Source organism: Calonectris borealis, chromosome 23, assembly GCF_964195595.1.
Source record: "Calonectris borealis chromosome 23, bCalBor7.hap1.2, whole genome shotgun sequence".
Taxonomy (NCBI): domain Eukaryota; kingdom Metazoa; phylum Chordata; class Aves; order Procellariiformes; family Procellariidae; genus Calonectris; species Calonectris borealis.
The window spans coordinates 4,594,647-4,611,551 of NC_134334.1; the positions used below are offsets into that span (position 1 = coordinate 4,594,647).

Genomic DNA, 16,905 nt, shown 5'->3' on the forward strand with positions numbered 1-16,905 from the left:
TATTTTAAACAAAGCAGTTGTCTTTCCACCTTCAGCTGTGCAGAATCAAGCCCATCAGGAACTCAAACCAGATCAACTGGCCCAGTATACTCTTCTAATGGAGACCAACACCAGTTGTTAACAGAGGATGGAGCAAGAATTTCTGCAGTAGACAGATAAGCCTCTTTCTACTACATGAAAGTCTTGCTTTACTCCTGATATTTTGAGAGGGCTATTTTTATACCCCCTCAAATATAGGGCTAACAGTGAGTAGCTATTACAAGATTACTACTTTCTTTCATGGGCTGGGACAGCTTTATACATCACATAATTACCTAACTTCAAATTTTGCTAAGTTCTCAGTTTTATCATGTGAAAACTTGCTCCATACTACAGTTTTGAGTTGTTTTTTTTTTTATTTTTTTTTTTTTAAACTTGCTACTTCTTAATTTACACCGCTTAACGGCAAGCCTTCCTGCTTCATCTGGCTTTGTTTCTTCAGTACTCTCTTGGAAAGGCACTTACTCATTTAAACAGACTAAACTGTCAGCTTTCTCTGAAAAATCAAGCAAATACACATACAGAAAAACAGTACGGAAGTAGTCTCAATTACTACATATTCATATTCCTTTGTAAACAAAGATTAAGTACTGCTTAAAAAAAAAAATCCCCAAAACTGTCTACTTGTCTCAAATACAGCAATTCTGATCTGTATTACTTCCATGAGCCTAATGCTTGCATTTGCATCTGAAATTGAGGGATTAATTCCTCATGAGAGCGGTAAGGTTATGTGGGTATACTTTAATGGTTTTTATCACTACCCATCCTTATGTACAGGAACGGGGCACCAGTCAGATGCACCATTAAGTTTTTTGCTTATCCACACAAGTAGGAATTTCTAGGTCACTGAGAGATTCCCTGGCCTCCTAGAACCTGCATCTCATTTAGCTGACTGAAGAGGCCTCAGGTATCCAGTCCTAACACAAATGAAGAAAGGGAAAATTTTACCTTGGTAGACTTCTTCACTGAATCTGCTTTGCTGTCATTACTGGAGGTGCTGGCAGCGCTAGGAGAGTTGCGGCCACTGGAACGAATGTCTTCATTAATAGGTGAGGCTCTACCATCAGGGCTGGCTGGCTGCTTTTTACGACCGCTACGTAGTGTAGACATCTATTTGTTTAACAGCAATACAAGTATACCAAAGTCAGCGTTTGTCCAACCTCTTTACTTTTTTGTCTTACATCAGAAGCATGGATGGAGCACTCCCGCTAAGAGCTCGAAAAATGAAAAACCGAAAGCATTTAGCATAGTAACAATTTTTCCGTAAAAGGAGGCAAATCCTTGATTTGTCTACTCAAAAACATTAAGGGCTGATTATTTGATTTAGTAGTGTCTGCTAGGAATGACAGCATTAGAAAAATGTTCCAAAGCTGCTGCTGTTTGCACGCTAAATTTTCTTCATAAAATGCATGCATGCACATTTATAAGCGTGCATACACACACAGCGAATGAGGCAGGAGGGGACCCTTGTGTTCCATTTAAAAAAAAAGTCTATCTGTTGGCATTCAAGCAGTCAAGACCAGTTTCTAAAACAACAGTTTCAATGTGCTCCTGCTATGCAATAAGGAATCACAATAGAGTTTATTTCAATAATTAATACTGTTTCCCTCCCAGTTTGGCAGTTTTTTGGATGACTGGCTACCATAAAAACAATGAAGCCAACCTCACCTGACCGTGTAGCCTCACAAGCTGCTTAGAAGCAATGGTCATATCATCATGATCAGAAAGATGGAGAGGGGAGGGCAAGGAAAAGAAATATATCTGCTGCTTTCTACCAGCCAAAACCCAAAGCAAACATCACTTTAACTAGAGCTGCTGTCAGTTCTCACAAGCGACTTGGGCACAGTAAGGCTCCCAGCATTTCACCCCGAGTAAAAACTCTGACCATAGGCGCAAACTACAATTTTCTGTAGGGAAGAGATCTTAACTCCAGTAATATGAGGAGACCACATGAATAGCATTTAATTTTCTAAAACTCTTCCTTTAAAATAAGCCCAAGGGCTTACCTCTGACAGGATCCAGCTGGAAGAAGGATACATACTAGTACTAAATCTGTAATGATACACTGGTCAAGTGCCCCCTTATGATGACAGTCCACTGCCAGTCATTAAAAACATGAAAATAAGTTTGCCTAGAACTTGCAGAAGAGACATTTCAGCTCCTTTTTCCAAAGGAAACCTCAGCCTCAGCAAATCCCACACTTGCATACACAAATGCAGCAGCAGGCACATATCATGGCAAACAAGCAAAACGGAGAAAGCATCATTTTAGAAGTGTGACTGCCTTTTTCCAGACACCACCTCATCTTTACAGAAGAAGCTGCAATGCAAGAGTGTTAAGCCTACCGAGCCTCGACTCCGCCTTGTCCTCATGCTATGCTTTCCACTGAGTCCATCATCTTCCTCTTTGACAGGCTTAAACATAAAGGGTGGAGGGTCTACAGGCTTCTCAATGGGTGGCAGCTCTCCGTATTTTTTGAAGTGAATGCGACAATCGGTGCACAATAAAATGTTTTCTCGACCGCCGTGGTGCCAGTCCTTGGATGCTTGGGATGGGAAAAGCAACAGCTTAGAAATACGCAATGTACCAGATACTCAGCACAAATACACTGCATTATTAAAAAAGCACATAACCAGAAAAGTAGCTGCTTTTCTATGGGCAACAAAGTTGGAGAAATTTCTGGAAAACTTTGTCCTGTTCCAGTGCACATCTTCAATATTCAATTTACAAAGTGTTTGTTTACTTAAGCAACTTACAGCTTTGAAAACAAAGAAAGAAGCCTTATCCGCTCTACCTGGGAGGTAACAGGCAGCTATTATTCTCCAAAGCTGTGGTTTCTTAAAGTGAAGTGAACAATGAACTTCTCATTTCCTTTCCTTCCCTATTTTGGGGCTCACACTTCCATGCCATGCATATGCCCAAATGTCAGACAAGCTTCAGGAATACCTACAGGAACAAGGCTGCCGCAGAAGAGATTTGGTGCAGCGTAAAGAAGTTTTGTGTGCGATAGTCACAGTCCAATATTGATTTGCTATATCACAAATGGATTATATAGATTATGTAGATTTTTTCCTGTATAAATGCCTACCTCTCAGGATTCTCCTTTGTCACTGCAATATTAATTTGCAATGGCAAAGCATGATTAACTCTGCTAAGAATGCTGCATATTTTAGCTGATTCAATCCCACATTTTTTTTTGAACAGCTGTACATGCACACAAACTGCTCTTGCTTGAATGAACCTGCATTAAATAGGCAGTAGCAGAAAGGAGAGAAATACAGCAATGAATCAGGCGCATACTGGTTGTGAAGCAGTGACGACAGGCGTAGCCCTTCAGTTCCTGTTCACTGTCCTCGCTGTCAAAGTCATCTTCGCTGGCCGAGCTCAAGTCCACTGAATAAGTAAAGGACAAGGGAAGAACAGGAAAATGGAAAAGAAAAACTCAGCAGGATTTTCTATTTCCTCCTACTTGGCTAAAATAACCGTTAATAATAATAGTACTCACATAAATTTTGTGACTTCCTATAATCACCTTGCCTTGGACGGCCATTACTTCTGATTTTGCAAACTAAGCAAGGCCAGACCTGATCAGTCTACAGATTAAAGGAGGATTCCAGGAATGCACCAAGTGATACAATTCACAGAACTTCTGGTTCAGAACACGGTACTTTTCCAATTAAGTTGTCGTTCAAATACTGTTCGTGCTTAGTTAGAGAGGCTGTGTTCCAAAAGCCCAATTTTCAAGAGAAAGGAGACTTATATCTCTAGAACCCGGTCAAATTTAAAAATCAAATATTCTATACTTAAATCCTACTTTACTAGATTCCACGGACAGATATTGTGGTGGCTTTTCTGGTTTTTTTATTTTGTTTCTAGACTTCATCTTCAAAACTAGATGGGGACTGCTGCTATGCTCTGCTAGACAGTGGCTATATTTAAGCCAAGAGCTAGATATGTTCTGTGGGTGGAAGAAATGATGCTTGCATATAATGTGCCTGTTTGAAAAACGTTGTGATTCTTTTTGGATGAGAGGGACTACAAGGATACTACCAGCCTTCCAATACTTACTGCAAGCCTCCGTAAGAGTGTTAACCTGTGGCAAACTTAGATTTCAAGAATGTCACGTTTCGAAGAAGTGGAGAATATGGAAAGAGTCACTTTCCTTTGTGGCAAGCAATATACAGCAAATTAGCTGATTACAAGGCTGTGAGCTAAAAAGCACCATCTAAACCACTGAAAATCTGCAGATATCACAAAAACTGTACCTTACCTCGTCTTCTAAAACAACTCAGAATTAAATCCTTTCTTATTGAGAGTACTGCATTTTTCTAGCACCACCACTATAAATTCACAACATAACAGGTCTCTAATTTATCACAAGCAGAAAGCCTTGTGGCTTCTTTTGTTCATATCTTTAATAGAAAAGAAGTCCTTGATGCAAGAATACTGTTTTTCTAAAGGTTCCAAGAGGATATTTTGCAATACATGCAGGTTATAGAGAGGGAGGGATTCTACAGTACTCGCCATTAGTGTTTCTCATCAACTCATTACCCTTCAAATTAACACCGGGCACTACCATAATTTGTACATAATTCTTGCAGGTGTTTAAACCCTGACTGCAAAATTGACACCAGGCTAGAACTAAATTAATTTTTATTCTCATCCTGCAGTCGGATCCATATGGACGGGTCCTTCCAGCCACAAGCACTCCGAAGTGCCGAGCATCTTGGATCGAGCTGTAGAGTCAAGATCCTCACTTTGCGTGCATGCAGAAATCAGCAATAAATCCTATGAATTTCAGCAAGGAGCAGCTAATAGCCCTTACCTTACCTACCTAATACCCTCTCCAGAATTCTCTGTCCTGCCTGCTCACCACATCCTTTACTTCCCCCATATTACTAAGATTCTGCCTTCCACATAGTCCCTTTTCTTTAGAAGGCATGTGAAATGTGCTGGGTTTAGTCCACAGAAAGACTTAAAACCCACAGAGTAACATAAGCCTTTTACCTAAGGATAAAAGTTTATATATCCACATACACATTACTAATCATAACCCTTTGCGATGCAGTACATTTCACTGGTTTGGGTAATTATTCTTTGTTTAGACACTTCTACTTCAGTCAAGGCCAACGTTCTTCCAAGATGCATTAAGATACAACAGTGCTGGCTGCAGCACACTGTCTGAGATCAAGCAGAAGATATGGGTCACCAAGGATGAAAGGGACTTCCTTCCAACGGGATGAAGGATTTCCTTCTTTTTGCATTTTCTAATTCCCATTACTGTAGTAAGCCTGGAGAAAATACAACACAAACCCAAGGAAAGAGTAGGGAAATTCAGTACCAGGGCAATGCTTCCATTCTTACAGGATGCTTTTATGTTTAAGAACTGCACAAAGCAATTGGTGATCAAAGACGCCTACCACATTCCAGCATAATGCTATAGGAACCGGAGAGGGCAACTGCCTGAACTGCATTTCCTTGCTTCATTCACTTGAAGGTACAGCACCATTACATTACTGTTGCTCCCTGCATCTAAACAAAGATAAATGCATTGCTTTTAGCTTCCACTTACAGAATTCACTGGAGGGGGGCCTGGAGGGAGTGTTGACTGGAGTGGAAGCAGTTCGAGTTTTAATTCTCCGAAACACAGCCTGTCTTCGATGCCTACGGTGGGCTCGAGAACTTGCTGCTTCAGGGGTTTTCTTCCAATAGTAATAGAAGGTGATTAGTTCTCCCTGCAAATACAGAAGGAGTATGTTAGAGGGGCATGCAAATCTGACTTGTCAGCTTTTTTCCTCCCTTTTGCTCTCTGTATGCGTGCACATGTATTTTTGTAGGAAGCTTCACGATGTATTTCAGCCAGACAAAAGAATTCTTTAGATGAGACAGAAAAAAAATCCTCATTATTTTTTGTTTGCTTTTGCAGGGGAGGAACAGAAGTAAATAAATGCCTTCTCGCCCCTCTCCTCCTCCACTAGAAAAGGAAAGAGGTTGGGTAGAAGTATCCAGCCTCCCCCGGGTGCTGCTGGCACTGCTGGTCTCGGCAGTTCGGAAGGGGGTGCCCTTGCCTCGCCGTCAGCATCCTGCGCTCGGCTCCGGAGGCACCGCACCCCGAGAGGTACTACCTTTCGGTGAGTTGTCGGAACAAATAACTGGTAACTGCTAAGAATTCTCTGGTGTTTACAGAAAGACTAAGGATCAATTCGAACAGATACTGCCATTTTGTCAACCTACGTTCTGCGTATAGGTATTTTTAAATATTCCTGTTCAAGAAGCTGAAAGTCAGAATAAAAACGTGTTCAATGAGAAGTCTATAACCATAACTCAACCCTACTACAGTAAATCGTGTTTTAATTTGAATATATATGCCCACATCTAAATTAATTAAGCAGTTAAAAGAGCACACCTAGAGAAATGAGTGATAATTTCACAGCATAATGAATCTGGCTTACATTCAAAAACTGGAGCAGCTGCCATTCAAACTAGCGGATGTAATGCCGAACTAAAGAACAGCATGTGGTTTTAATCTCTTTTCTCTTACTTTGAAACCCCATCATTTCCTGGCGACTTGTCTGCCTCTAAGGTAAAAGGTGTTGTTTCTTTCAAGTTGCAAGAGAAAAACGGAGAAGTTCTAACCAGCCCCTTGAAAAATCAACATCAGAACAAACATACCTGAATTGCCCACAAAAAGGGTTTCTTTGAACTGCATTTTATGTGATCAAATAACATAACCTCAGCCTGCTCCCTCTGTAGGGAAATCCTGCAGCCTGTATGAGGGCAGATCACTCAAGTTAGCTCTAATAAAGACACACCCTTAATCCAAACTCTCCCAAGGGCCTCAAACTAGCAATTACAGCCGTAACTAACATCTGTACCACTGAAACACTTGAAAGACAAAAGGAGGATGTTGTTCTAGGCATTAACTGCTGACATTTAAGACATTTAAGAATTTTACCAATGCCTAATTTAAAAATAGAAACACGAGAAAGAACACAACCATAACTTCGATTAGTATAGATGCATTTTTAAGCCGCACTGCTATAAACTGGGATCGATGCTCCTGATCTCCACCACAGACCTGAACAATATTCACACCAAACTGTACTCAAAGTGATACTTGGTTAGAAGGAGGAAGGATTAAGTGGGCAAAATTAATCGTCACCTACAATTGTTGATTCTGAAGGACAGAAGCCCTACTAAAAAAAAAATTTAAAAAATATTATAACTCTTTCCTGAAGCGAATCTAAAACTAAAATGGGTGCAGGCTGGTGATGAGCATTCAAGCTATATCAGATCTGGGAAGAACAGAGAGTTCTGACACCCAGCACCCTGCTCTGCTACTGCTTGTTCAACTGTACGTGTTTGCTTTAGAAATACCATTAAGTGGGCTCAAAGTCCATCCAGCACAACTGCGTGTCAAACTGAGGATATGACCTGTGCCAGGAGGCAGACGAAGCTCTGCAGAAAGGCTTATGCAATGCTTTTCAGAGGTGGAAAGTCTCTTGCAAATGAAACCAGCCACGTTTTACCTATAAATTCATTTATTTCAAATCTGAGGTGTCAGCACCAAGGAGCAAGTCCGTAAATCCCATGTCTTTATGTCAGTGAATTAATGTGTCCTCTGACATATGGCAACAGCAGAGTGCAAACCAATCTGGTTTTGCTCCTATCATAAAATAGGAAATGGGAACCTATTTGAGCTCTATTTACACATCGCAAACCCATCAAGTCCCAAGGGAAGTTTAACAACTTATATATGCACTACATCATAAACCAAACTTTAAAAAAAAGGAATGGCGTATATTTATAAAAAGTACTAACTTCATCATCATAGCGCTTTTCTTCCCGAGACCCTCCCAACACCGCAGTCACAACTGCATGCAGAGAAAGTTTATTCAACAACTAGTTTTACCCCATCTATGAAATCTGGATATATTAAAGGACTAGAGAATATTCTGTACTTCAAATTCATCGCCAGACTGCACAGCTACATGACTCAGTAAATGACTCAACTTTCTGATAAAGATGGAGAAGTAAAAATCGGAGAGGAAGCTACACAGAGAATGTTAAATGTTACATACATACACACAGGTTAGACACGTACTACACTGAAAAAATTCCATGCCAGACCTTATTAGCTGCCTGGCTATCTAATATTATATTGTCTACCTAAGGGATTAAATGCTGGAGTGGAGTGAGTCTGGAAGGATTAGAAACAGCATACACTGGTGACTGCACGGGTGGCAGAAGCTTGAGCACAAAGGAATAAGTCAGGAAAGCTTTGGTTCTACAAACAGGGAGTAAAAACAGCTTCCAGCTTCGCTGCAAGTGCAGTCAAATGAACTTTAATCAAACATGCATAGTGCGCGCTGCCGAAACCCATCGCACGTAAATTCAGGGAACAAAAGCTGTTGCAGAAATCAATAGCCTACTGAAACATTAACACAGGCAAGCATTGATCAAAAGGCCCTTTTACAAAAGGCAGCCTTGCAAATTAGCTGCTGTTTTTGCTTGCAAGCAAACAGAAAAGCATAAACGCTGCTGACATGAATGGCCGGTAATGATCATTTTGTTCCTGGCGATCTCACCTCACCTCACCACAAGGTCTCGCAGTCAACACATCCTACACGTCTGTACTGTAATTGCGAACAGCGCGATGAACTGAGGCAGTCTGGTGCCTGCTCACTGGGGGAGGGCTGAGAGCAGCTGCTCTGAATCTGATTTTCTGGGTAGCAGGTCTACACCCGGGGGAATAGTCCTAACCCAAGCACCTGCAAATATTTTGTATTGTCTCATTTGAAGTTTTTTGTGCTAGAAACTGGGTATCGCTAGCAACATAGGCACCAGAATCGCACAAGATAAAGCAGATTGAACCATCCTTTACTGTACCATTACACTCGTTCAACTTGAGTGACACCTCCCTCATTTCCAAACTTCAGAGATAAATTAAGGAAGGGGTGAGACCACTGAAGCAACTACTACCTGTGGTGAGGTCTCTGGCTGATGGTGGAGGAGAAACTCAAGCCTTGCAAGCCAGGTTCAGGGAGAGCTGAACCTGCTGCTTGAAATAGTGACCTTGTTTGTCACTCTAATCCAGTTTAGTGGCCTGAAGCGCACAGACCATCTGAAGTTAGGAGAAGACTGTCTCCTTTTGCAATAAGCACCATCCAACTGCTTCTGTCACCCCCTTCTCTTCCCTGCACCCGATAACATGGTCTTGTTCACTCAAGTTCTGGAACCACCAATAAAAAGGGCATTAACAACCACTGCAAAGCCTCACAGTGAAATGGTAAACTTAAGTGATGTATGATCCACCTTATCACCACTTTGAATGTGAATGTTGAATGTGAAGTAGCAAAACTTTATATGGTTGCACATACATGGATGACCCATAATGTATATGCAAATGAGAAACACGAGTGTTCAATTAAGCAGTCCCTCATAGCACACGCAAAAACACTCTTCAGCAAAGCTCCCAGTCTAATGAATCAGAGCAGTCGTGACATTCTAGATGTTTGGTGGCAATATAGCCAGTATTTTGAGGCAACTGTCCAGGAGGAAGGGTTTCCATGTCCAATTCGTTGCTTCTTTCAGCAGACCTGTTAATGGGCTGCCTCCTGTCCCTGAAATCCACCTCATCTCTCAGACCCCCAGATACTGATGTTGCTGACACAATTTCCATTTGTGTCACTTTCCTTCTAACATTGGATTTATTGGTAAGTCCCAATAAAATGACCCACAAGTCTACTCCACCCCCCCCCCTCAAATGAGCAGCTCTAATTCCTGTGCTGTGCCACATCCAAGAAAGATGCTATTAATGCCCTCCCAGACCAACTCCATAAGGGAACAGCGTCTTCCATCAGCGTGGGGAGAAGATGCATTTCTCTCCCAGCCTGCTTAGTTGTTCATAGCAACAGCCTCACCTCCACTTGATGCAACGCCACCTCTCCTTTCTGCAAACCCAACTCCATTTTCCCACGTTAACATCTGATTAACTGTCTCAAGCAATTTATCAAACACATATAAAGCAAAATGAGAAGCATTGTTCAGGCTTTCAATGACACCCTTCCCTGAGAACATCTACTTTCCCATTACTGAAGTTTCACAAGACAGAGAGGATATGTTCTTCACTAAAAACCATCGTTCAGCTTTCATCAATTTTGAAATACATCTGGAGCTCACAACTCCTCAAACCTCTTGCCTTCTCCTGCCAAGGCCATTTCACCCCACGGTGTAGGTACATCGAGAAACGTCATGCTTCATCTCCTTTTACCTCTGTTCTAGGGATTAATTTTAATTATTATTTTAATCCCTAGCAAAAGAAATGGTTCAGATCCACTCCCGCAGGAGAACGCAGCAGTGGGACTTTCTCTGCGGTTCAGCTCTGGAGGCTGAGCTGACCAGTCTTCAAGTGCCCAGCAGCCCACACCCTCCCTAGCCCCGCACTCCTGCTTGCACTGCCCGGGCCAGCCGCATTTATTAGGAGATTACTTCCTTGGCACGTGGCACCTTTCTTTTACCTCTTCCCACCATTTTCACCCGCTGCTCTCACCCATATTTTTCTGCAGCTCACTCAAGCTCTCCAAGCCGCATCCCGAAACACCAGGCAGGCCTCACTAACTCTTCCATACCCTTAACAAACATGAGCGCCCGTAAGTGCTGCAGGCCCTGGTTTCTCACTTCTTATCAGCAGTTTTCAAATGTAAAATACACAATAGGAGCTGTGCCCCATGTTTGTGTTTAGTCTTGCCTTAGGTAAACAAAGGATTAACACTGTGTATGCATTTCTGGATTTGAGAGGTTTTGACAGCCCTGCTGCAGCAGACACTGCTCCTATGGAAGCCAATCACACAAACACATCAACTTACCTTCAAGTATCTGTTATGATATAACAGAGTGAGCAAACATAATAATTGCTGTTTAATTTCCCCAGAGCCTAGCTCTGCCAGGGAAAAAAAAAAATTGTGGGGGAGGGGAATAGCTTTACAGTAATTAAACAGAAAAGGTAAATGACAACTCTCTTCAATGGCTATAAACTAGTCATGGCAGACCAGAGGGGAACAGATTGTCCAGCTGTGGCCTTAATGAATTCACAATCTTTCTGGAATGCATCAAGATTTTATTAAGTCAACTCAATTTAGCTAATGCTTCCTATTACTAAAGTCCTGTGGTAAAAACACCGTCTCCAGCGCCTCCCTCCTTCACTGAATCCCCCGGCTTTAACAGTCCTGGTTACAACATCTGCTCAAATGCCTGCATGCCAAGGGGCATAACAAGCAAATGGACCACATGTGCGCAGTTTTGCATAATGGGAGCTTTACAGCACACACCTTCAGTACAGACCAGTGCATCGCCGTCTGTCATCTCCAGGTTGCTCCCTGAGACTTTACAGAACAACCCAGAACACTGCCGTACACTGTTAGACTGGGAGACAAAATTGAAGGTCTCAGTCCCTTCCATCACGCACAACTCCATACCCAAAAGTTGCTAACCCAAGAGACGCAAGTGTTCGCAAACAGGCTAGCACAATCACGCAACAAATCCTCTGACCTCCTGAACAGCGCAGCCTACCACATCAAGGTAGAAATGGGACAGCGAGTGGAAAGCATCGCGTGGCTATTTCTTGGAGCCTATATCCAGATAGAGAAAACGGGGAGCTCTTGTCTTGGTCTGAACAAGTTAAAATACTGAAAAAATGCAGCACGGAAGAGAAAGACCACCACCTGTGTGCAGCTCAGAAGAGTTGAACCTAGGCATTTTTACAATTTTAAGCTTGGTCTACATGCCTCTGCCAACTATGACAAATAGGTTTGCATATGCTCTAATTAAGCAATAAGTCTCAGCAGCTTGTTCAGTTGCACTGATTAATGTCCACCTTGGGTGCACAGGAATACTGCATAATCTAAAACATTACGGAAATTTTAAGAGAAGCTTTTAAAAACCAAGCAATATTTTACTAACACTACAAAAAACACATTAAAAATCGCGGAATGCTCTCTAAGGAATATCCTGCAGGTCTCTCAGTTCTCTAGCATATTTTAAAAGTATAGGCATTTTATCTAGCAGTTCCTCTAGCCATTTACTCTCTTTTGGATGGCAACATAGCCTTCTCTCCCTCGTCTCTGCTAAGAGCTCTACCTACAATTTTAGGAGAAGATTGGCTGTCCTAATATTCTGTTTCCTTGTTCTGCAAACAGCAAAGTAAGCTAGCTGGTTTCATCTTTTATTTGAAACTCCTGGTAAAACAGGCTGGCCAAGTGGGAATCAAAAGAGGAGATAGGTATATAAGAAACCCAGGCTAACTCCTTGGTTTTTTATGCTGTCAATTTACCCGCAATACAGGAACAGTCACAGAATTTCCTGGGAACCCAGCCGAGGCTCCATCTGTATTTTCTGGATTTCATTTTGTTGTGGAAAAAACCTGCAATCAGATACAGCTTTATGCTTTCTAATTGCTTCTGCTAAATGAGCACTGCTACCCTGCTTAGTCCTCTACAGACCAGAGGAAGAGCGAGCTTCTACCTCCTACAAATTATGCTCTTGTTTAGATAGCTGAGACAGGTCTATGATACAACAGGTCATTCCAGAACTGTGTCACTCCTGATAGTGCCGAAACAAGTCTGGAACCTGAAGATGTCACTCCAAAGTTCCTCAAGCAGTGAAGAGACTAAAATAATTCCGTTTTTCATGTTACCTAAACACACAGATCACTTTTGTAACTCTCCCAAGAGAATGTATTTGCCTTCCTTCACAAATAATTAAAAAAAAACAAAAAACAAAACCACCAAAAAACATAACGAGCGAGTGGAAACCAAACCCAACTCTTCCAACAAACTGACGCATGGGAACTGGAAGTGGCAAGAGACACAAAGAGTAATGGAATCACTAGTAGAAAAGAGGCAGTGAAGAGGGAGAAGGCAGTGCAAAGTCGGGAGCAAAAAGGAAAGAAATACACAAGGTAGGATGGAAAAAATCTCTCCTTTGAAACAAACATTTACCTGCAGTAACACAGGAACACTCAGCCATTGTACAGCATCTTCCGTTTGACGACAAAGTCAATGAAGTATTTACAAAGTAAGTCTCAGCACATCCTTTTTAAGTTTTATAGCAAATAGAGACAAAGAGACAGAAGATTTATAAATTGGCCAAGATCAATCCTGTGTGAGAAGTACAATTGTACTGATTAACCTCAAACTCTGTGAACAGCTCCACCAGTGACAGCAGGCTCCAAAATTCCTTCATAAGTTAAATCCAGGCCTATTGGATGGGCTTATCCATCCTTATTAAGCACAGTACTGGCTGAGTGTTCCTCAACAGTTCAGCTTTCCTTTTGCCCTCCGTCCAAGCTGCTTTTTCTTTCAATTGGATATTCTTGTTTCATTCCTACCACTCGATTGTATGGTTTTAGCAAACCACCAAGAAATCTGAATGTTGTTGTCCATAGCCTGAAAAAAAACACCAATAACATGTCTCTGTGCCACATCTAACTCACAATTTTCATGTAGTTCATTTGCTAATCTTTTCCAGTGTTTGTAATTAAGGTTGCATACACTGGTAGAAAATAAGAAAATCAGCATATTATGGAACTTACCCTTGCTATCTGTTCTATGCGAACAATTTTTTTTTTCCCTCCATTTTTAGGGTTTTAAGTACCAGCTTTAACAGTTCTGCAAAAACAAATGCATAGCACGCCAGTGTACTGTTTTACGCCTCAGCCACAGTTAAAAGCTGCTGACCCTCTCTCCAGCTGTACGTCATGCCAGAATGAAAAGAAAGCTTTTGTAATTAAGGCTTCTTCCTCCAGAGACTCCTCCTCTTTGTTAATCAACAGAGTTCCTAATCCCCATAGGAACTCACAGACTGTTGGCTGCATCCATTATTAATTATTAGAGCCTATCTTTAATAGTGTCAGTTATAGTTCTCCAGGACTGTGTAACCACTGCCAGTGTCACCAGGTACGCCCCACAGGGACCTCTGGCACTTGATCAATTAAGAGGTTATCAAAATACTGAAAGAGTTAAGAACCTGCTTGCCTTGTACACATTTGTCGAGGATTTATTTTCTACTCAGCTCCCCTTTGCAACTTATCAAAATTTCTGAGGTCAGAAATCCTGATTTGCTTGACCACTTTTAACTCCAATCTTTTAACTTTTTTCCCCTCCCCTCCTAAGCTTTACCCTCTACCTCTTGTCTTCCCACACCTCCACCAGCCTCTGCTCAGGCACTGCTGCCCGATCTGCAGCAGAGAGGGGTCTTCCACTCCAGCAGAGCCGAATTCTTCAGCACTGGTGTGATGTTTTCACCTGGCACCGAGTACGAACTGCTTCATGCAGACAGAGTCTGGAAAATGCAATTTAGCCCCTGTGGAGCCAGGGCATCTCTCTTCCTATTGAGGCTCAGGCTGGCATACATTGCAGGTTCCTTCCAACCCACTGTTCAACATCCATTTGTTCTCCCTAGCAAATGCAAATAGTCAGCTTTTTTCCCTTTCCGCTTACATCTTGATGCCCAAAGCGCTACCCCTAACAAAATGCACGTGGGCCAGGTGAATTAAGCACAATGTAGTTCTGAAGAACAGAGATAAAATGCTTTTGCAAAGATGGGAGAAGTTCCTATTTTCTTGAGCCAGCAAGTCTTTCATTCCATTTTACAACCCACATCAAAGTCCTGGGGTTCACAGCTGTTTCATGCAACAACTTTCACTGCCAGTCTCTTGTTAACTAGAAGTTCTCAATATTGGAGCTCACACACCAGGACAAAAAGGAGAGTGGGATAAATACCCAGATAAATTAAATGCAAGGTATTCAGAAAAGCTTTCAGAGCAGAGCTCACTGTAGTCTGCACTGGATCATGTCTTTCCCCCTTCACGTACACTTTTCCATCAATGCCGTCGACATTGAGAATTTAGCAGCACAATACAAGGAATAGGATTTTCTCAATGAAGGTGCCAAGCACTGATACATTCTCTCTTTAACTGCACTTTCTTTTTGTACCAGCTCAGTAATTAAGTTTCTTGGTTGCATATTGCTGGAGTTCAGGTGTGGGACAAAAACAAAAAACCCAAACCCACAACATTTCACTGCTACTGGCTACATCACAATGGTATCCTTCTCAATGCCTGTCATACATCACATTTTCACTATTTAAAGCAAAGGTAGCAGTGGTGGTTCACGTGGGTGTGTATATGAGAGAGAAGCAAGCCATAAAGCAGTTAAAACTGCACACTCCATCCCGTAAACATTTTTCTATTTATCTGCCCTTCATTACACGCACAATCTTATTATCTCTGCACATCCTCAAAGCGACAGCTGTCAGGGTCACCCTATAAAATATACATCGGCAATGTTACATTTAATGACTGGAGCGAGAAGAAAAATGAAGGATGGGAGGAGTGGAATACCGCAGGATGTTTTAAAGGGATCATCAGTTATATCTATGCATTTCCTGAGGTGATAATTGAATGACAGTGGCTGGGGGGGAAATCCATTCTTGAGCTTGGGAAAGGACTGTTAAAAAAAAAAAATGTTTTTGTACTGGCAGCATGTAATGGCTGCCAGAAAATGAAAAAGGTTCCTTCAACCACAGCAGTTCCTCTATTTTATGGATTTTATACAGGGGCTGAGAATCATATCAAGTACAATCAGCTATTCAAACCAATCAAAAATATTGACAGACTTTGGTAATTTCATCCCCAACTAGACTACCTTCTGTTGTGGTTTGCATGTCAACTTTAATTAATTTAAATGAAAGACCAATTTGTGGATGTGCATGCGTGTGCAGAAAGTGACATTCCAAACACAAGGGCAGCAGCATTTTCTACTTTCATAATTTTCGCTTAAACAAGTATTAAAAATTTAATTCTACTGTTCAGCAGGGAACTTAATCCTCCTGCATTTCAGTAAAGTATACATATGCTAACTTGTTTTCTAGTTCTGCACAACTGAAATTAGGCTTGCAATTATTAAAAAAGTTTTACTACTTGAAAAATATTTTTATTATTGCATTATGACAATTTTACAAAAAGAATCAAACTATACTTACCAAAACATTTCCCGTGTTACAATTATTAGCTTTATTTGTTCTGTTAGTTGACTACTTCACAGCAATAACGCAGCTTGGTATTTAAACCAAACCACTGCCAGTTCCTTGTCACTTAGAACCAATACTCTGCATTACTGCAACACTCCACTGGATGCCTCAGGCTCACGGGAGTGACACTGACACATAACTGAAGGGATGACAGAAAATACTGACTTTGAGCTCATCAGAATTAGAAAGGTTTTCTCTCACTACAATATTGGGGAGGGGCCATAAAATAAGCCCCACACATTCACATTCCTCATTAGCTAAAACAGAAACCATTACATAGCTCGGCAAATTCCCCTTCTGTTCAGCTGGAAATGTACACACTGATAAGATGGATGACATTTTCCTGATCTGAAAAGATTATTTTAAATGGTTAAGTGCTTACATCTTGCAAGGCAAGTTCCTGGCTCAACTCACCTGAGAAGACACCGGAGTCTTTAACATTTAACAAAGAAGTCTCTAGCTATCTTTCAAGCTCCGATTTAAAAGTCATCAATTAGCCCACGTGCGGGCAAGTGTTTCAGGTCGAACAGATTACATTATTCAACACTTCTGGGGCACCTTGGATGGTCTGGAAAAAAGCTCCAATTCCCAAGTCGCTGCAGTTTCTCTGTAATAGTCAAATGTGTAAACTCTACGACATTTTATGGGCCACCGAGGACTGTCTCCCTGGTAATTATAGCTGGTACTTCTGTTTGTTCCCTTGTATGAAACTGTCTCATGCCTTCCCCAGGTTAAGGTAGGATATATTATATTACCAGGTTTCAAAACAAATCTGAT

General features: G+C 41.5%; 1 protein-coding gene across 1 annotated transcript in view; it reads right to left on the minus strand.

Annotated features, from left to right (window-relative positions):
- Positions 1-16,905, minus strand: part of RERE (arginine-glutamic acid dipeptide repeats) — a 256,716-nt gene that overhangs the window by 13,338 nt on the left and 226,473 nt on the right. Inside the window, exons 12-15 of the mRNA XM_075172413.1 lie at positions 5,612-5,774; positions 3,340-3,432; positions 2,385-2,584; positions 988-1,149 (exon numbers count right to left, since the gene is read on the minus strand). Coding sequence (XP_075028514.1) covers positions 988-1,149; positions 2,385-2,584; positions 3,340-3,432; positions 5,612-5,774 — 618 coding nt within the window. The remainder of the gene's footprint in view (positions 1-987; positions 1,150-2,384; positions 2,585-3,339; positions 3,433-5,611; positions 5,775-16,905) is intronic.